The 21,571-nt window shown below is 43.5% G+C and overlaps 1 protein-coding gene across 6 annotated transcripts in view; it reads right to left on the minus strand.

Annotated features, from left to right (window-relative positions):
• LOC137369088 (multiple C2 and transmembrane domain-containing protein 1-like) overlaps window positions 1-21,571 on the minus strand; it is an 834,541-nt gene that overhangs the window by 75,988 nt on the left and 736,982 nt on the right. For all 6 annotated transcript variants that reach the window (XM_068029709.1, XM_068029710.1, XM_068029712.1 and 3 more), the window contains one exon: window positions 18,408-18,467. In XM_068029709.1, coding sequence (XP_067885810.1) covers window positions 18,408-18,467 — 60 coding nt within the window. The remainder of the gene's footprint in view (window positions 1-18,407; window positions 18,468-21,571) is intronic.

The raw sequence follows: 21,571 nt of genomic DNA on the forward strand, positions 1-21,571 counted from the left end.
CAGGCATGTAAATCAAATATAGCTGACGTTTGTCCAGCTTTGAACAACTGCTGGTCTTATCAACAAAAAAGAAAGTGGCACTGGACTTTCTAGTTCCTTCAAATGTCTACATTAAAACATCTTGTTCCTCACCTCATTTGATTTACAGGTACACAAATCAGTAATGTGATGATGAACAAAAAGATTAGCTGACGTAGATATGCATAACACAACTGTGACACTATCAAGGACAGCATAACCCATAAGACTAATGCTCAAATGGTGTAAGACAGATTTAATTTTGTTTACTTGAGATTTTGTTTTAAAATTTTTAGGCTGGAAACTGAGATTCACTGGGTGATTTGGTCAGAGGTGGCTTACATCTGTACTTAGTTCTTGCAATAAAAAGCCTGAAGGGGACTCATATAAATGTCATCTAGCCTAAGGCTTTATCAGTGTTCTGACTGTAAAATTCAATGGAATCACTTAGTGAATGCATTTTAACATTGAATGCAATTCTACTAAAGTAAGAATTTTACACAGGAAATTTATAACATGTTTCCATAGAATGGCTATTCCACATTATGATTCACTCCCCAATAAATGTTATTTTTCATTTTTAATTTGGTGATTTTTAAGTGTTATTGCTCTTAATACAGTGGACTATCTGCATTCACCTGTTTCAGTCTGACATTATACAAGTACAAAACATATGGCCTTTTTTACCCTATTTCAGCAGTATAGCATTGGTGCTGTCAAAGAATTTACATTAGCCTGGGATATATGTTACTGCTGAACAAAGTATACTAAATGCAGTTCCACTGACCAGCATGTCTTAATTGGAAGCTAGGACTTTAAGTTTTAAAGAAAATGTTTTTTATGTTGTATTTTTGATTCTTGGCCTCCATTACCATAATTTCATGAAAACAACTAGCAACTATAATGAAGAGAAGTTTGTGAGATATTTCAATAGCTCTGCATGGGATGGGTCATTGCAATGTTCCTTTCTCAAAAGGGAATTCTGGATGTCAATAGTATGAACAAACATCACACGGACTGCAATTCTTCATGGTTCTCTGGATACTTTTGCGTGTTTGGCCTCACCCCTGCCTAAGTCTGTAATCTTCTCCAGCCCCAAACACATCTAAGATATCTGCCGTGCTCTAATTCTGGCCTCTTGAACAACCCCGATTTTAATTGCTCCACCATTGATGGCCATGCTTTTTGTTGCTAAGCTCTGGAATTCCCTCCCTAAACCTTTCCAACTCTCTTTTCTCCACTAAAATGCTTTGACCAAGCTGTTGGTCATCTGCTCCAATATCTCCTTCTGTGGCACGGTGTTAAATTTTGCTTTATAATGCTCCTGTGAAGCATCTTGGGACATTTTATGACATGAAAGGCATTAGATAAATACAAGTTGTTGTTTCATTTATGAATACAGTAGAACGATCATCAATATAAAACAGAGGGACAGATGATATAAAGTACAGGAAAGGCCTCAGAACTGGTTATGGAGGATTTTACACAGAAATGTGACCAGTTCCAATTTTTCTACTGTTGGCAGAAAACTTCAACTCCTTGTATAGGTGTGAACAGGTGAGGGCAAAAGTGGGGATACATGTAGGTGTATCTGCCTGATTTATCAAGGGAGCCTTTCAAAGCAGCAAGATATGCACATGAACATGTAGCACATTCATACAACATTCCCCTACTTGTACTTTAACGTAGGTGTTAACCTGATTATTTTCAGTGGGTTAACACCGTGTACAACGAGCACACTGGAATATTGTATGAGTGCTTTAAACATTTGTACGTGACCTTCACTGCCCAAATGTTCTACCGTAATAACCCAAACTACTTTCCTTCAATAGCACCTTCCAAATGTGCGACCTCTACCACCTAGAGGAACAAGGGCAGCAGACGCATGGGAACACCATCACCTGCAAGTTCCCCTCCAAGCCACACACCATCCTGACTTGGAACTATGTCACTATTCCTTTACTGTGGCTGGGTCAAAATCATGGAACTTCCTTCCTAGCAGCACTGTGGGTGTACCTACATGAACTGCTGTGATTCAAGAAGGTGGCTCACCACCAGCACCTTCTCAAGGGCAATTAAGGATGGGCAACAAATGCTGTTGACAATCACATCCAATGAAAAAATATAAAAAAATTAACAGTTGGAATTAAAGTTACATTTGGGTTACTGATATTCTGAAATGAACAGCAATTAAAAGTAATAAAAATAATTATAAACATCAGAATCACATCACTGGAGAACCAACATCTCGACTGTGATTGGCTATTTTAGTATATAATAGGATCACACCAGGAGATGCCACATAGTAATTTCACGTCATAATGAGACCTTTCAGATACCACTGTAAAGCAAATGTCAGAAAACAAGATAATAGTACCTCTCTCTTTCAACATTTCAATTGGCTATAGTTAGTGAAATGAGACAACCCAACATCTTCTGTAAAATCCATTATTCTATTTCCATCTATTTGAACACACAGATTCATTTGTTGTATAAGCCTAAAAAACTCCATCTGGTATTCCATTCACACATCTTTTAAACTGGCATGCCATAAATTTTTGACGATGCATGCTATTCAGGGCAAGAAGAATGCACTACACAACACAAACAAGGTTTTTATATTAAAGTGTTTTCTTCAGATGGAATGTAGGACAGAATGAGATAAACTGCTGCACATACTTGGCTCCTCCCTTAAATATCAAGTGGAGGGAAGGCATAATTCTACACATCTCCTGGATTCAATCAATCCTTTTGGGAAAACCTGCTATGGACAATTAAAAAGATAAACTGGCTCCCTACTGAACCCAGCTCGACACATTGGCCTGAATTTTATAAGCGTGCCGCAAATCGCAGCGACTGCTTTGAAGTTGGCGGTCCACCCACGTGAATTGCCCGGCAAGGGCGTCCAGCGCCACTGCGCAGGCACCATTTTTACAGGGTGTCAGGCCCTTAATTCTCATTTCAATTTTTAAAGGCACCTTTTGACTACAACCTACTGTACAATTTTATTTCAACTTAGATTTCCCTCTACCACTGCCCCTACTGAGTCCTCATTTAATACATTGACATATCCCCCAAAAAACACTTTTTGATTTCCTGAACTTTCCCCCCAACTTCAGAACCTTTGACCCTCAATCCCTTCCCATCATCTCCACAACCAATTACAATAGTTCTGCCTGCTTCCCACCAACAGCAGCCCCCCCCTCAGAATTTCACTCCTCCCCCCTTCCGACCAGTGTCATGATCTCTGGATGGATATCCTAAGGCGTGGGACTTCGGGCCACTGGCCAGAATTTTGGCATGGGACGGCCATCGGGACAAGGCAAGTTTACTTGCATCAATTACAATGCATTTATATATTAAAATTAAGGCTCCGCTGCCGAGCGATGGGGGGCAGCCACACTGAGGCCTCGTCGCTGCAATAAAATACAGTGGGGCCTTCCCGGCATTGGGAGGTTGTGGCGGGCTTCTCCTGGAAGAATTTTCCGGGTCCCCCCACCACGGCCCCTGACATTAGAGGGCTAGTAAAATTCGGCCCATTGTCTCCTGGGCACCCACAGAGACTCCTTGAGAGCCATGCTGGAAACATTTTGGATTTCTTCTTGCTTGAAGCCTGAGAGTGCATTCTACTGTGAAGTGGTGAGAGACAGGCCTCCCCAGTTTTGTACTGTGGGTCTAAAGGTGAGGAAGATGGTCCAATCTGACAGCCTACATGTTCCTTGATGATACATCTGGTGAAACTGTTTTTAACAACAGGATCCTGTGTTACTGACAACAGCAAACAATATCCAGTCAAAGGAACAAGGTTCACCCAACTTATAATTACAAGAGTGCAACATAGAGTGAAAAGGGAAAAAAACAAATCATACTTTAAAAAAAAAACAGGGGACCAAGGAGTCAGCACCCCAGCCAGAGTAACAAATAGAACAGAAAACCACCAAAGACCAGTGCAAATGCCAGTCTCATCTACTAACCACGAATGTTTCTACATGGCATACCATATAGTACATTACACACTATATAGAACTAATGTATTGTAATGTATCTATTATACAATATATCCATGATATTGTAATCATAACACAATTGTGAAGCAAAAAAGTGCTTGTTAAATAATTAAACTCATTAATTCTAATATATATTTTCTGCTACCACTAATCTAAGCAAGGTTTTTCATTCTGATAAATTCAAATTAATCTAAAGCCTGTGAACAACTCTGAAAACAGAAGGCCTCTTTCTCAGTTACCTGTTCCAGTTTACGGAGTCAGCTCTCATCAATTAACCATTGACTCACTCTCTCATTGTGACTAAGTGACTAATATCTACATTGGCTCCAAGAAAGACACTTTTCACAATCAGTCAATAATCTGCTAAGTGAAACCACATGCAGGGGCTTATGTGATGCCCGTGAGGGGTCGTTATTGAATGGAAAACAGGTGTGTGAGTTTTGTGCCATGTAATACCCCATTTACCCCCGAGAACAAAGGTTACACAACTAATGGGTGCCTTGTGCTGCACAGGGAGAGCAGAGGCACAGGCTGACGTTAAACATCTGGGACATATTTCACGTACTTGCAGCGTATGCTTCAGCTTCAATTAGAATGAGGCTTTGGCACATTTATTAATCTTTTACTTTCATCTTTTAAAAAGCCTCTGACCTGGCCTTAATATTTTTCAACATGAACAAACAGAGGAGTAATGAAAAAGAGTTTCTACCTGCTAGCACTAGAACAGACAAATTTGTTGCACAGTGTACTTCAATTTATTGTGAACCGACAAGAAAAATTAATGCTTGTAAAAAGGGAAAAGAATCCCTCTGGAGTCATATGCAGAAAATATGAAATCTTTTAACCTGACCACTGCATTTGATCATGGTGAATAAACATTACCTTTATAAATCCATTCCCAGCTTCCCTACTGCATGTTCCACATGCCCTGCAGGTCTTCCATGCACATGTTAACAGTTTCATTAATATTAATACCACAAATAAAAATATACTCAATTAACGGAGGGTTTGTGAATGGTGCTGCTGTTAGGAAGCAGGGTAAAGGAACAAGTTGTCACTTGTGTCCATCTTACGTTGTGGAATCAAATTCAGTGTGAATCAGTGCTCCAGAAAAGGTTAAATTTGTTTCCCTTAACTACAATTTGCTTTTGGCTTCATGGTGGAACTGATAACTGATAGCTGCTGAGGGATAAGATGTTGCTTCATGTCTGTGATTTCCCCTGCAAGATGACTTTCCCATCTCAACCTACCTGTGAAGAGAGGCATGGAGCAGGACTAAATGTTTCATCACGAAATGTGGGAGGAAAAGCTGGCAGACAGCACTTCTGGAAATTTACAATTATGGAAATCTGGAAGCAAATTGCCATTATTGGATCAAAGAAGAAGGAAAGAGTCAAAATGTAGGAAAAGAATATATTTCAATACCACACATTTGAATTTATTTGTACTATTGTCTTTAGTTATAGTTCTAAGAAAGTACCTAGTATCTGACAATGTATAATAATATGTATTTGAGATGTTGTACAAGCAGATTTTCTTTTTAACTTCAAATTCATAGAATCATCGTACAAGACAGCACAGAAAGAAGCCATTCGGCCAATATAGTCTGCGCTGGCTCTCTTGAAGAGGAATCCAGTTAGTCCCACTCCCCTCTTCTTTCCCCATAGCCCTACAATTTGTTCTCCTTTAAAAATGTATCCAATTCCCTTTTAAAGGCTGCTATTGAATCTGTGTCCCGAATTTTAATCGCGCACTGCGCTCCGCGGTGGTGTGCTTTGAAGTCGGAGGTGTGCCCGCATTCAGCGGCCACTGCCAAGCCCCGCAATATTACATGCGGGGGCTCATTAGCATCACTGCAACGCGCTGCCCCCCCCACTCCTCCATATCACGTGGGGAGAGGCGGGACATCCGGCGCAGTGAGAAACCTTTTGACAGCTGTGCAGCAGGTGCTGGGGCCCTATTTAAAGCGCCTCAGAACCTGCTTCCTGACAGCCGTCAAAGAAAAACTTACCTCACCGTTGCAGAGTGGGACTGCTATCAATCTGGCAGCAAAGCAGAAAGTACTGGAGAAACTCAGCAGGTCAGGCAGCATTTGTAGAGAGAGAAGCAGAGTTAACTTTCAGGACTCTGATCAAGTTCACAGACCTGAAAGTTAACTCTGCTTCTCTCTCCACAGATGCTGCCAGACCTGCTGAGTTTCCCCAGCACTTTCTGCTTTGCTGCCACATACTTACCCTGCTGTGTCCCAGAGTCCTGTGAAGTTGCGATCCTTTTCTTCCACTCAAGTGTTACATTGCTTCATGTAGGCGTGCCGCACCTGGGTGAATAATCTTAATTTTGCACATTCCAGGACGTGAGACTTAAATGTACCATTAAAGGTAAATACACAACAGAAATAAAACCATAATTGAAGAATATCTACATACTATGGGCTTCTAATCATCTGACTGTGAAAAGCTGCAGACTAATATTCATTTGGAATCTGCATTCATTTCTCTGCTAATTGTTATGTGAAAAGACATGTAACTCAATTAAATGATCTTTGTAAAAAACAGGAAATTATGTTCATATTCTAGCTGCTTTGCCAACTGGAAATATTACACCAGTAACTATGATCAACTGCTGCAGAAGCAAAGTGTTCGTGAACACATGTCGATGTGTAATAGTTGAAAAACCTTGACAACAGCACAGATTTCCTCACTAGTCCTGCATTTGTTATCAAACATGTGCAAGACAAACCTTGAGGCCAGAAGTTAGAGCAGTTACATGGTGGAGTCACCTTTGCATTTAAAGGACCACACCAAAAGTCGAGGATGGCAGAGAGGTACTCTAGGGTGGCCCCACAGTTCAGCAAGGCCTCCTCGGTCACACTCCTCCAGGCTGTGCAGGCAAGGTGGGAGGTAAAGACCTGCTACCTGACCCGAACCCGACGGGACCCGATGTCATTTGTCGGGTTCAGGTTGAGTCGGGTTGCACTTCCAGGTCCGGCATTCGGACTCGGGTCGGGCCGGGTTGGATACGCTCTATCACAGGTAAGTGACTCCACTGTTAATTTAATTTTTGGATAAGAAAGGTGATTTTGTTACAATTATTTTAACCTTGTGCAGATCAGCAACAAAGTGAAAAATGGAAGGTACGTTAACTGATGGTTGGGTCGGGTCAGGTCGGGCGCGGGAAAAGTGGAAGGACTCAGGCCGTGTCGGGCTCAGGTCCGATGTGGTTCTGTCGAGCTCAGGTTGGGTTTTTTTTTTGCAGACCCAAGCAGGCCTTCAGAGAGAGGTCCTTTTCACCAGCGTTGCTAAAAAGAGGCCCTCCTGCCTGAACAAGACAGCCTGGCTGGAGATGGCAGAGAAAGTGAGTAGCCTTGGGGCCATTCGGCGTCAAAGGGTCCAATGCCAAAAGGGGATGGACAATCACTCTCCCAGCCAGCCGGGGCCCTCTAGGCCTCATGCGCACAGGGTACGACCGCGAAAGTCACCCACAGCCGAAGGTCCATCATATCAGCAGCCTTCCTACAGTCAGGCTGCTCGTGCAGAAGTGGCACCGCGTAGGAGAATCCGCAAGCATTTCCAAAAAGCATCGTGACACAAATGGGTTTGCATGGGTGACACAACAATGCAGAAAGACCGACAAAAAAAACGCCTTCGCTAACATGTGCATTGCATTTACTGTGTGAATTAAGTGTGCCAGCATGTACCGATTGTGGCTCCTCCCATTACAGCATTGGTCTTTCAGAACTGCTAATGTATGGAATAACATCATTGCCATGCCAGTATCACTCGTGCGTCTCCACGGATGCAATAATATGGACAATGGCTCAATATTCTGCTGCCAGTAATGGTGGATGCAAAGATGTTGCAGATGTGGACTGCTGCACAACAGATGAACGAGGGTGGTGTGTGGCGTGCAGAGCCCATGGTGGTTCCTATGGCATGGAGAACTTTTGATTAATAAGGTGCTGTCGTGCATCCCTAGCTCGCTGCTTGCCCTGCATGTGGTGCCTGAATACTCTCTGTCTTCCCATGTGCCTTTCCTGCTGTAAGTCCTCAGCATCCTCATGGTATCTCTTGTAGCTCCGTGGCTGGCGTTGTATCTCTCTTCTGCAGCAATGGTGGGATGTCTCACTGGTGTCAGGAGCCATGTATGCAAGGGGTAGCCCTTGTCTCCAAGAAGCCACCCCTCCATCTGAGCCATTGCAATGAACAGCGGCAGCAGCTCGGACTGGCGCAGGATGAAGGCAAAATGGAAGCTGCCTGGAAAGTGGGCACAGATTTGCATGAATTGTTTCCGGTGATCACATACGAGCTGCACATTAATTGAGTGGAAGCCCTTATGGTTTACGTATTCAGCTGGTCACCCGGCGGGAGCCTTGACTTGGCTTTCAGGGTCCGTCGCGAAGTGGATATAGTCACTAGCCCTCCGGAACAGGGCATTGGTGACCTCCCTGATGCAGCAGTGCACCGCTGACTGTGTGACCCCACAAAGGTCTCCGGTGGGTCCCTGAAATGAGACAGAGGCGTAAAAATTGAGAGCCGCTGTCACTTTGGAGGGCCTCAGGCATAGGATGTCCCCCAAAGCCCCTGGGCTGCAGCTCATCATTTAGCAGGGCACAGAGATGTGTCACTGCCTCTCTCGACATTCGCAGTTGCCTCTGACACTGGCGCTCTGATTTCTGCAGTTATGTCATGTGGGACCTGTAGATGCACGGTGATCTGTAGTGGCGAGCTCTCCTTAGGTGCTGCTGCTCACAACTGGGGGCCTCTATGGGGGCTGCAACTGCCTGTTGGTTTTGCCTACGGTACATATGGATCCTCTCAAGAAGGGCATCAGTGAATATAGGGTGAACTATCCCCATCTTCAAGTTGCAATTCAACCCGGTTCCTTCAATTTTTTGAAGGTTCCTGACAGGGCAGAGATTGATGTTGAGTGGTACATCAGGTGCTTTCATTCAGCAACTATGTGGCATAACATTGCCCATCTTAGATCCCACTAAAAGTGGCACTGCATGACCACATAAAGATTGTACAAGCTGCATCGATTGGCCTACCAGACATATAAGCGTCACATGCCTACCGTCTCTGGCACTCTTCCCACTTACAGGGTGACTCGAGTGCCATTGCTCCTTCACTGACAGAGGCAATCAACGGCACAGAGCTGCCATTACGGAGGGTGGAATCGCAGTGGCTCCCTATGCATCTGCAGCGTGAGACCCCTGTAATTCCCTCCTCCCTTCCAGTATGCAGAGTGAGACCCCTGAATATCTGGACTTACCTTCGCTGGCGAAAGCTTCTGCCTCTGATGACCCGTCGGCTTTTCTGTTCGTGAATGGGACAACACGTGACGGCCGCCTGTTCAAAGTAAAATGCGGAAGTGTGCAGAGAGAGGTTGTGGGCTGCATAATCAGGAGAGGTAAGTACCATTTTGAATATGGTAATTTGGGTGCTGCCACTGAGCGGCGGGAGGGCCACACCGAGGTCCCCCCACTACCGGTCATCTGCGGCAGGCCTTTCTCGACATCGGGGGTCAAGGCGGGCCTCGCCCCACAGAATTTTACCGGTCCCCACGCTGCGACCCGCGGCGTTGAGGGGCCGGTAAAATTCAGCCCTGTATCCACACTCTAACCGACAGTGCATTCCAAATCCTCACCATTCATTGCATAAAAAGTTTTTTTCTCATGTTGCCTCTGGTTCTTTTGCCAATAAATCTGTGCCCTTCAGTTCTCAACCCTTCAGCTACTGGAAACAGTTTCTCTTTATCTACTCTATTAAACCCGTTATGATTTTAAACACCTCTATCAAATCTCCTCTTAGCGTTCTCTGCTCTAAGGAGAACAACCCCAGCTTCTCCAGTCTATCCACATAGCTGTACTCCCTCATCCCTGGAATCATTCTAGTAAATCTCCTCTGCAACATCTCCAAATCTTCACATCCTTCCTAAAGTGTGGGGCCCAGAATCGGATGGAAAATTCCAGCTGGGACCGAACTAATGTTTTATATAGGTTTAGCATAACCTTTTGGCTTTTGTACTCTTTGCCTCTATTTATAAAGGCCAGGATCTCATATGTTTTATTAACTGCTTTGTTAACCTGTCCTGTCACCTTCAAAGATTTGTGCACAAATACCCTAGGTCTCGCTCTTAAATTGTACAAATTAGCACATACTCCATAGATTGAAAACATCCGCAGGATGGAAGACAGTCACATACCCAAGGACCTTCTGTGAGGTAGCCGGGGCCAGCCAACCAGTGGAGCGCCCAAAGCTCCGCTTCAAGGATGCTTGCAAGCATGACATGAAGGCCCTAAATTTGACCATTGCACCTGGGAGGCACTGAGCTTGCTGGGCTACAGACTAAGGTGAGGGGAAGTGGGATGAACTGGATAGCTCTTAGAAAGAGCTGGCACAGGCACGATGGGCTAAATGGCCTCCTCCTGTGCTGTAAGATTCTATGATTCTATGACTAGCTGGCGAAAAAGGGAAATGGCAACACATCCTGTGGACTGGTGTGCACTACCACGACGACCAATTGCTACAGCAGCTTGGCAACAAGTGCCAACATCAAAAATAACAACTCACTGCATCACTTGGCAGCTTCACACGTGGCACGTGGCAGAACCTGCCTCTCAAAGATTGGCCTTCACAGCCATCAACAAAGGTGCACCAAGAGAAGACACCCCACCTAAATGGATTGTTTGCTGCATGTCCATCATCTTTCGTAGATGGAAGACTGCCAACCATCCATCTCTCTGCGTTCTTCCGACCACAATGTATCACCTCACACTTTTCTGTGTTGAATTTCATCTGCCCATTCTACCAGCCTATGTCCTCTTGAAGTCCATTACAATCTTTCTCACTGTTTACTACACTTTCAAGTTTCGTCATCTGCATATTTTGAAATTATACCCCAAGTCCAAGTCACTAATAGGCCCAACCATCTTCAGCTGCTCCATCATAAGGTCAGAAGTGGGGATGTTTGATGATGATTGCACGATATTCAGTTCCATTTGCAACTCCTCAGTTAATGAAGAAGTCCGTGCCCACATGTAGCAAGACCTGAACAATATTTAAGCTCGGGCTGATATATGGCAAGTAACATTCATACCGTACAAGTGACTGACCATCTCCAATAAGAGAGAATCTAACCACCTGTCCTTGATATTCAATGCAATTAGCATCGCTGAATCCTCCTATATCAACATCCTGGAGGCCACCATTGACCAGAAACTTAACTGGAACAGCCACGTAAATACTGTGGTTACAAGAGCAGGTGACAGGCTAGGTATTCTGCGGCGAGTAACTCACCTCCTGAATCCCCAAAGCCTTTCCACCATCAATAAGCACAAGTCAGGGGTGTAATGGAATACTCTTCACTTGCCTGGATAAGTGCAGCTCCAGCAGGACTCAAGAAGTTCGACACCATCCAGGATAAAGCAGCCGCTTGATTACCATCCCATCTACCATCTTAAATCTGGAACTCCCTATCTAACAGCATTATCGGTGTATCTATACCAGATGGACTGCAGCAGTTCAAAAAGGCAGCTAACCACAATTTTCTCAAGAGCAATTAGGGATGAGCAATAAATGCTGGCTTTGCTAATGATGCCAATATCCCATGAGTGAATAAATAGTTTTTAAAAATCAAAAAAGCAGTGTTGCTAGTACTGAACCCTGTACACCTTCCTCCAGTCTGAGAAACAGCCATTCCCCACAATTTTCTGTTTCCTATCCCTTAGTCAATTTTGTATCCATGTTGCTACTGCCCCTTTAATCCCATGGACTTCAATTTCGCTCACAAGGCTAATATGTGGTAATTTATTAAATGCCTTTTGAAAGTCCAATATCTACTCTACTGCCCTCGTCCACCCTTTTATTGCAACCTGGGTCTTGGGAAAATAAGTTTACAGTGAATTTTGTTGTGGATTGATAAGATAAGGAGCCACCAAAAGCAAAGTCACAAAAGCCAAACAAAAAGGGACAGAAACCTACATTACCGTCAAGAAGAAATTGGGACAGCAATTACTTTGGGGTTCCTCTTGAAGATATGGTTACTCCTGTTCACCCGGTACCATATTTTATTGAAAGATGTGTGGAGTACATCGAATCTACAGGTTTGAACTCAGTCAGTCCTCCTGTAAAACATCTGCAAAGACTAGCTGTGACATTTTGGCCAGAAGTTGCAGAGTTGTGACGTAATGACAGAGAGATACCTGCAGGTGGACAGCATTAGTGAAACATGTTTCTATGGTCAGAACAGTTCGCTTACTGGCTCTAAACAGTTTGTAAGGTAGAATAAAACATGGATCTTCCAAGCTAGTTATCTGGAAAATTTATCTTGAGGGTGCCAGTGGCTGCACTAGTTGTGCTACAAGAACCAATCGCTGAAGACAAATATAAAAGCAGCTTAAGGATCTGTGGGTGTGGTCCTTTCTTGTTGAACATAAGTGGTGTTACCAGTGCTGTAGTAACCTGATTTCATGCCTGGTCGTAGTGGTTGAAAGGTCACTTTAACTTGCAGTTCTCATGAGGAGGGAGCTACCACTCATATAGAGTCATAGAGAGATACAGCACTGAAACAGGCCCTTTGGCCCACCGAATCTGTGCCGACCAACAACCACCCATTTATACTAATCCTACATTAATCCCATATTCCCTACCACATCCCCACCATTCTCTTACCACCTACCCACCTATACTAGAGGCAATTGACAATGGTCAATTTACCTATTAACCTGCAAGTCTTTGGCTGTGGGAGGAAACCAGAGCACCAGGCAAAAACCCACGCAGTCACAGGGAGAACTTGCAAACTCTGCACAGGCAGTACCCAGAACCGAACTTGGGTCGCTAGAGCTGTGAGGCTGCAGTGCTAACCACTGCGCGACTGTGCCACCCCACATTGGGTAAGGTGCACACAGGTTTTGAATTGGGTGGGAAATCAGTTATATCTATCTAGAATCAGATTTTATTTCCTTTTCACAATACACTGTTGTTGGAATTGGGCAGGATAATAATGCTCATTTTACCAATGCCTTTGTAGCTCCTGTGAAACATTGGGGGGTAGCAGGACTCAGATGGACTTTAAAGGAGTTATTAGTACATTCAAATTTCCTGCACTTTGGGGAAATTCATGGATCAATAGCTCTCCTAAGCACGGGAAATTTGCATTGCTGATCCAAGTGCAAATGCAGACCAGCGACCCACTAGCCAGCAAGTTCCAGCAGTAAGCTCTCTGTGTCCCTGGGCGAAACATAAGCAGTTATCTTAGATTAGGGGTGCATAACCTCCCAGTACCTCTGCTTTTCCTACCAGTGCCTATGCTCCTTTGGGGTGATTCAAAATCTTCTTTATGCGATGACTTGATACTTGATAGAACTTACTGAATATCAGCCATGGTAAAGTAAAATAGCTTTGATAATGCAAATTATCATGATGGGCATGTGAATGCTTATAGCAACTTACTCCCATGGTGGATAAAAAGGCAGTGTTGGGCAGTAATGCATTTTTTCATCTGTACCAACAGCAACAGGACCATGAGTGTTTGCCTTTTAGATACTTGCATCCAATGCATTCCATAAAGTAACATTATACTTTTATTTTATTTTCCGGTAATCAACTGCAAATTATTTCTTGATAATCCTATACAACAAAAATTCTTCAATGAACATCCTCATGCAACAATGACATGGAGCGTTGCTGACTGTCAGCCTCAGCACTGAGTGCTCCTGTCACTAAATAAACAGCCTAAAATTAAGTAAAGATGTACCTCATGAAATTCAGAGTGTATATTACCAAACAATTCTGCAGTAATTCCAAAATGATAATTTAATTCATGATTCAGAATTTGTTGCAAACTGTTTGAGCTTTGTAATCTATGATATCAGAACCCTTCAACTGGATTACATCCTTCTTTTAACTCTATATTAGAAAAATTTACAATCCAATACTCACAGCAGGGATCTTTGCATAAAGGAGTGGAGAATTGGCACTGCAGTACTATAATTGATTTTCTGCTTCTCTGCTCCCAAATAATGTAATGCAGAAAAACATGGGTGCTAATCCTATGCTCCCATTTTGCTCCCAAACAGCACTGCACACTAACTTTATCCATGGCATAAATAAGAACAGAAAATGCTGGAAGTACACAGCAGGTCAGACAGCATCCGTGGTGAGAGAAACAGAGTTAACATTTCAGGTCAATGACCTTTTGTTAGAACTGGAAATAGTTAGAGATCAAACAAGTTTAAAGCAAGTACACAGGCAGGGAAGGGGATGGGGCAGCAGGGAGAACCAAGGGGAAGGTCTGTGATAGGTTGAAGGCATCTGAGATTGAGGGCTAAATTTTTGCAATGGAGGTGGGAAACAGAAGCTGAGTCTGTTTTTGGGTCAGAAACCTGCCTCTGGTGGGAAACTGATTAAAGTTCAGATTTTCGCGGGGTGAGCCCTTAATTGATATGCAGATGTATATCCTCTCCATTTATAGCCAGTGGAGGGATAGGAGAATGGAGGTGGGTCAGCTGAAGTGTGGGACTCATTTAGACACCCCCACAACAATCATCACTGAGGCTGCTGGTTGTCCTGAGGGAGATCTGTGGTTTGTGCCAAAGCATTCCACTTCACCAGAGGGAAGTGAGATGACACACGGGAGCTGGAGGCCTGACATCCGGGACAGGGCAGACCCTTGCTTCACTGATGCTGACCTGGAAATAATGCTGGGTGCCCTGAGGTACAGGAGGGCAGTCCTCTTCCCGGAGGGTGGCAGGAGGAGGCCACATCGTCATGGAGCAGGGGTACCTCTCTGTGCAGCGTCATCTCCCTCTGTCTCCAATTCCTCCTCCTCTTTTACCTCCTGCTGCTGCTGCTCCCCTGATGAGCTGTCTCCTACCAGGCCCTCATTGACGGAGGGTATTGGAGGGCACCACCCTTCCATTCCAGGCACCGGAATTGCATCTTCACAGGCCTAATGGCCTGCTCAATGGTTGTCCTGATGAGCAAGTAGCATCGGTTATATCACCAATGTGCCTCCGTCTGGGACTCCCATTGAGGGGTCAGAAGCCATCTCTTCAAGGGATGTCCTTTGTCCCCTAGGATCCATCCACACACTTTGGAGGTTGGAGTGAAGATCTGAGACAGCCTGGACTGGTGGAAGATGAAGGAGTTATGGCAGCTGTCAGGAAAGTGAGTGCACACATAGAGGAAGCTCTTGTTGTGGTTGCAGGCCAGTTGGACATTGAGGGAATAGAAGCCCTTCCTGTTGATGGATTTCACTGGAAGTCATTGGGTGCCATGATGGCCACATAGGTGCAGTCTGGGGGAATCCAGTGATGAAGGTGAATCCAATACCCTCCGACCTTGCGAGGTTGTGTCTGTTGTCCAGCTCTGGCAAAAAGGGCAAAGGTGATCAGCGCAATGCAGTGATGTGCAGCCATTTGTGAGGTCCATAGCTGATCCTTGGAAGGAGCCAGAAGCAAACAAGTTCAAGACCACAGTAACCTTAATGGTCACTGGCAAGACATGGCGACCAGTGCTGCGAGGTGCGAGGTCTTCAGTGACGAGGGCACAGATGCCTGTGACCATCTGCCTGAAGCGTCGCAGACTCTTGCAGCACTGATTCTCGGTCATCTTCAGGTAGCTCCTTCTTTGGCGGTCGAGGGTTTGGCCTTCATAACCATCCTGCCCTTCTTTCCTCTCCTGTGCCCTGCTGCAGCCTGGGTTTCTGCCCTTCCTGTGAAGGGTTTTGTCCCTCATCGCCACAGGACCTAAAATATGACAGTTGTGCTCCCATTGCCAACTGCAGACTTCCAGCTGGGCAGATGGCCGCCCAATTGTCCTTGGAAACTTTGCCCCCTGCTCTACTGCCCCTGCAATACTAGCGAGTGGTGGGGGTGGGTGGGTGGTGCTGACCCTGTCCAAAGCCTGGGTGTTGAGTACCCTGTCACCTACGCAGCACCAAAGGCACACTCTTACCAAATGCCCAGTCCACCTTTGACCTGCTAACCCTCTTATGGGGCTGGGTGATACCCTGAGGCAGCCATGACTTGCTCCCCACTTTGTACCCGCCTGCCTTCAGCTAGTCAGTTTCTGAGGGCACGCGTAACCTGTCCCTGTCTTTAAAAATCAGAAGTTCAAACCTTTATGAGCTCTAAATGAGCTTCTAAATTGTCTTAATTGACTTCAATTGGATGGAGAGTGGGATTCCTGTCCCACCCTCCCCCCACAATGGTGATCATCGCTGGCACCGGGATCGGCACCTTAAAATTGACACACTGCACGACACTGGCATCTTTGGGTCCTTCTCCCCCACCACCACCCCCCACTCCTCCCGCCTCCATTCCCATCTCCGGGGGGGCTCCAAAACTTCAGCCGCAAATGACAAAAAGGATGAATATGCAAGGCAAAATGAGGTGGTAATGGGAAAAGTAAAGAATCAAAAGATGGGTCTAGAAGTGGTGTAAATAGGAAGAGGAGAATCATCACTCTCCTCTTGGTGTCCCTCCACTGACTAGCCAAGTTGTATTTCTTGGGCACCTGAAAGGAAAAATGCGCAAGGGTAGGATTGTGTTGAGGGGTAGGGGGGAAAGCAAGAGGTGTATTCCTACACTATCTGCAGCTTGTAAGTCAGAAGAGATTATGGATGAGGAGGAAGTGGGATGTGCGAAAGAGGATTAGGTATGAGCATACTGTCATCTTCCATGTTTTCAGCCCACTGCTGGCCTCAGCCATGTCCCTTTTGACAATGGCCAGCATCATCTTCTCCAAGGGGGTTAGAGCATGCTGGTGCATCTGTCCTCTTCCAGTTAGTTTCTGTTGCCTCCAGTTGTGCTTCACCAAGAGAAAGGGAAGTATATAAGTGAGTGTAGTGCAATATATTTGGGTGATGTGACTGTCATGGTTGAATAGCTAACAGCGTGTACAAGCTCTGAGATGAAGATGTGGGGCTTGCAACAGTGCTATGTGAGTGAGGCTGAGGTGAAGTATATGCATGTTAGGTTTGAGTCCTGATTAATCGAGATTGCTGGTACGTGAGTGAAAGGGGATATAGTGATTTGAGCAACGGTGGTGGGTGATCGGATATAGAAGATCATGCCTATAAATATTTTGCCCCAACTCTTATTTTTCTTTCAGAACTCAGGTGTAACTGGAAACAATTTCTTTCCATTGTTCACTTTGTTGTAAAAACTTGTAATATGCACTCATCAAAAATATTCACCAGTACTTTTATATATTGTTACACTGTGAATTACTTTATCATCAGAGACTATAACTTACTTAAACTGTTAAAACATGCTAATATCCTACCAAATGACAATGTGGCATCTGCAACATACACCTCCAACATATTCTTTACATTTCTGAGGAACACAAGTATAAATACATTTCTGAATAGGAGTCCTTACCAGCAAAACAACGGGATATCCTAGAACCACATTGCATTGCATAGGTAAGTACATTATATATAAAAAGTCAAATATATATTTGAAAATAAAAATATAATTGGTAAGAGTAAGTGCTAGGGAATAAAATATCTCAGGTGTTTGTATAACATACAAAACCATTGAATCTTCATGTTGGAGATTTACAAAGCGATCTGGACTTTGTGATTGTAATTTATCTATTTACCCATTATTCCACATGTATTATTGTTACTTTTGTTATTGATTGCTGTAATTTAGTAATATCTTTCTAAGAATAAGAGTGCTCTATGTGTTCCGCAACTCAGATTTAATAAAGCCCAGCTGATTTCATCACTGAGGACAGCATATTCTTCGATTGTATTTTTCCTATTATATTATTATATGCCATTATTATGATGAACCAATTTTGCCCTTCTACGAACAATAAAATCTGTGTCAAAATCTACAGCAAAATGGATTTCACATAATTTAACAGAAATATCAAGACTCACATGTGAAAAGGAAAACAATGCAGGAACTGGAATAGACATCTAAATGATTGTCGATTTGAATAGCCTTACATTCAGCATTTCATTCATATGGCTGCTGACTGCTTTTCATTTTTAAAAGGTTTGAACTGACTTCAATTTCTCACATTCACTCAGGGATTTACTTTATATTCTTGCCAACTAGGGGTTGCTGCACCATTTCTAAAACTTAATTTTGTCCTTCAGAAGTTAATCACTGCTTTTATCTTTGGAGACATGCTTAAATACTCTTATTTCCTAGCGTGCATGTGCACAAAGGCACACACCAACATACACACATGAAAACTATGTTTGACCCACTAACAGTTGTTAGGATGATAAACAGTTCTGTCCAATTATCTGTACTCAAACTCTTCAACTACTTCTTTCCAATCTGCACGACTTCATCAGGACTAAAAACAACAATCCTTGGTACCTGAGGGAAAACAGAAGTATTCCAAAGATCATTACCTTGTCAGTTCTGTCCTCTTCATCCTCCTCATACGCTATCAAGCTCTCCTCTAACTCTTGCTGTTGGGAGGAAAGAAAGTGCAACGGTCATCAGCGATGAAAATACCATATTGTTAAATGACTCCAATTATATTCAGGTTATGCATTATAAATAGCACGAGAAATAGATGTAAATTTAAACTCTTCTTCAGGGGCTTTATTGTAATGTAGGGAATGTAGAAGCCAATTTACATACAGCAAGCTTCTCCAAACAACAATGAGATAAATAAACAGATAATCTATTATAGTGAGGTTGGTTAAGGGATAACTATTGGCCAGGACACCAGAAATCCCTTTCTCACTTTTGAATAGGGTCTAGAAATTGTTTACATCCATCTGAGAGGGCAGATGGTGGCCTCTGTGCCTTCAACAGTGCAGCATTCTCTCACTACTGAACTGAAGTGTCAACCTATGTTGTGTTGGTAATTTCCTTGGATTTGCTCCCATTAAATGTTGTTTACGCACATATGGGGATTTCTGCTGCATTTCCAGCAAAATGGAAGGAGCATAGTGGAAATAGTGGCCTATTTGCTCACGTCTCTGGAGTGGAACTTGAACCCACAACTTTGAGACTGCCACCACTGAATTAACGCTGACACTTCTGCTAAATTTATGGGAATGAAAGCAGCTACAACTGAGAGAACATTTTCTAGTACAAAAAAAGATTCTGAATGTGTGGCTGATGTGGAGACACAGACAATTCATCTAACTCATGGTCAGTCTGCAACATTGCTGGTACAGGGTATGATCCAGAGTGACACAACCAAAATAAATATAAAACATGCAACAGATATTGCCTTCAAATAAATATATGAACTGTGGTCAGAACTAATAATCAATATGATGCAGTATAACAATAGTAATAGATGAATCTTTCAAAAACAGATAGAAACTTAGAGAAAAACTGGATACAAAATATATAACAGAAATCTAAGCAAAACAATAATAAGGAGCCATGGCTCTGCATCAAAGTTGCTGTATCCAAACAAAAAAACTGGCAGATATATGGGAGCCAAAGAATCATACTAGAGAGGCACTGGAGAAGGTGCAAAAACAAAGATTTACAATGGTGACATCAGAACTGGGAGGTTATAACAGTCAGGAAAGACTGAACATCCTGGGGCTCTTTTCTCCAGGAAAGAGAAGGCTGAAATGTGACCTAATAGAGGAAAGGATTTGATATAGTAGATGTTTCCACTTATGGTGGCGACCAAAACTAAGGGTCATAAATATAGGATAGTCACTAATAAATCTAATAGGGAATTGAAGAGAAACTTTACCCAGAGAGTGGTAAGAATTCTTTTTTTTAAATTCATTCATGGGATGTGTGAATCTCTGGAAAGGCTAGCATTTATTGCTTATGCCCACTTGCCCTTGAGAAGATAATGGTGGGCCACCTTCTTGAACCACTGCAGTCTGTGTCATGTAGCTACATCCACGGTGCTGTTAGAATCTGAAACTTGCTACCACAAGGAGTCGTTGAGGCAAATATAGATACATTTAAGGGGAAGCGGGATAAACACATGAAGAAAGGAATGGAAGTTTACACTAATAGGGTTAGATAAAGAGGAGTGGGAGGAGGCTCATGTGGGGCATAAACAATGGAATGAACCAGTTGGGCCGAATGGCCTGTTAATGTGCTGTACATTCTGTGTAATTAGAGTCATAGAATAGTCTGGAACAGAAGGAGGCCATTCAGCCCACCGTACCTGTGCCAGCTCTTTCAAAGAGCTATCCAATTGGTCTCACTCCCCGTCCTGCTCTTTCCCCCAAAGACCTGCTAATTTCTCCCCTTGAAGTATTTATCCAATTCCCTATTGAAAGTTACTATTGAACCTGCTTTGACCACCTTTTCAGGGGTAAAGAGAAAAGATGGAGGAGAGAGAATGTTATTGTCAAGGCTGCTCTGAAACTGGCTGCTTGGAGATGCATGATGAGAGGAAAAAGTGAATGACCCTTCTGACCTTTCCTCTTCTCGTATCATTGGGAGAGGCCTAGGTATCCAATGCCGCTCCGTAGTCTCAGTGGCCAGTGGTTTAAGGTCGTTTGACAAAGGAAGGGAAAATCTTACAAAAAGAGGAAAACTGGAAACAAGTTTAAAATAATAGATTAAACCCCTGGAACTCTAAGCATACGATAGACAAGAAAATCATTCAGTGACGAAAAATATCCCTGACCCTATTATTTCCAATGGGTCAAGGTCGATGGAATACAATGTGCAGAAATATGAGGTTATCCACTTTGGTTGGGAAAACAGAAATACAGAGTTTTTCTTAAATGTTGAGAGGCTGGGTAGTGTTGAATTTCAAAAGGACTTGGGTGTCCTTGTTCATGAGTCATTGAAAGCTAACATACAGGTACAGCAAACAATTAAGAAGGCAAATGGTATGTTGGCCTTCATTACAAGAGGATTTGAGGATAGGAGTAAAGATGTCTTACTACACTTATATAGAGCCTTGGTGAGATCGCACCTGGAGTATTGTGTGCTGTTTTGGTCTCCTTACCTAAGGAAAGATATACTTGCCATAAAGGGAGTGCAATGAAGGTTCACCAAACTAATTCTCAGGTTGGAAGGATTATCCTATGAGGAAAGATTAAATAGATTGGGCTTTTATTCTCTGGAGGTTAGAAGACTGAGAGGTGATCTCATTCAAACATACAAAATTCTTACAGGGCTTGACAAGGTTGATGCAGGAAGGATGTTTCCCCTGGCTGGGGAGTCCAGAACCAGGGGACACAGTCTCAGAATAAGGGGCAGACCATTTAGGACTGAGATGAGTAGGAATTTCTTCACTCAGAGGGTGGCGAATCTTTGGAATTCTCTGCCTCAGTGGGCGGAGGAAGCTCAGTCGTTGAGTATGTTCAAGACTGAGATCGATAGATTTCTACACATTAAAAACATCAAGGGTTATGGGGATAATGCAAGAAAATGGAGTTGAAGTAGGAGATCAGCCATGATCACATTGAATGGCGGAGCAGGCTCGAAGGGCTGAACGACCTACTCCTGCTCCTATTTCATATGTTCTTTTGTTCTAAGGGCACATCCATGAGGCTGATGCATCTCTTTAGCCGAGTTGCAAACGTATTTAACACTAACAATTACTGGTAGAGTGCTTTTAAGGATG

The sequence above is a fragment of the Heterodontus francisci genome, chromosome 4, assembly GCF_036365525.1.
Source record: "Heterodontus francisci isolate sHetFra1 chromosome 4, sHetFra1.hap1, whole genome shotgun sequence".
In the NCBI taxonomy this organism is placed as follows: domain Eukaryota; kingdom Metazoa; phylum Chordata; class Chondrichthyes; order Heterodontiformes; family Heterodontidae; genus Heterodontus; species Heterodontus francisci.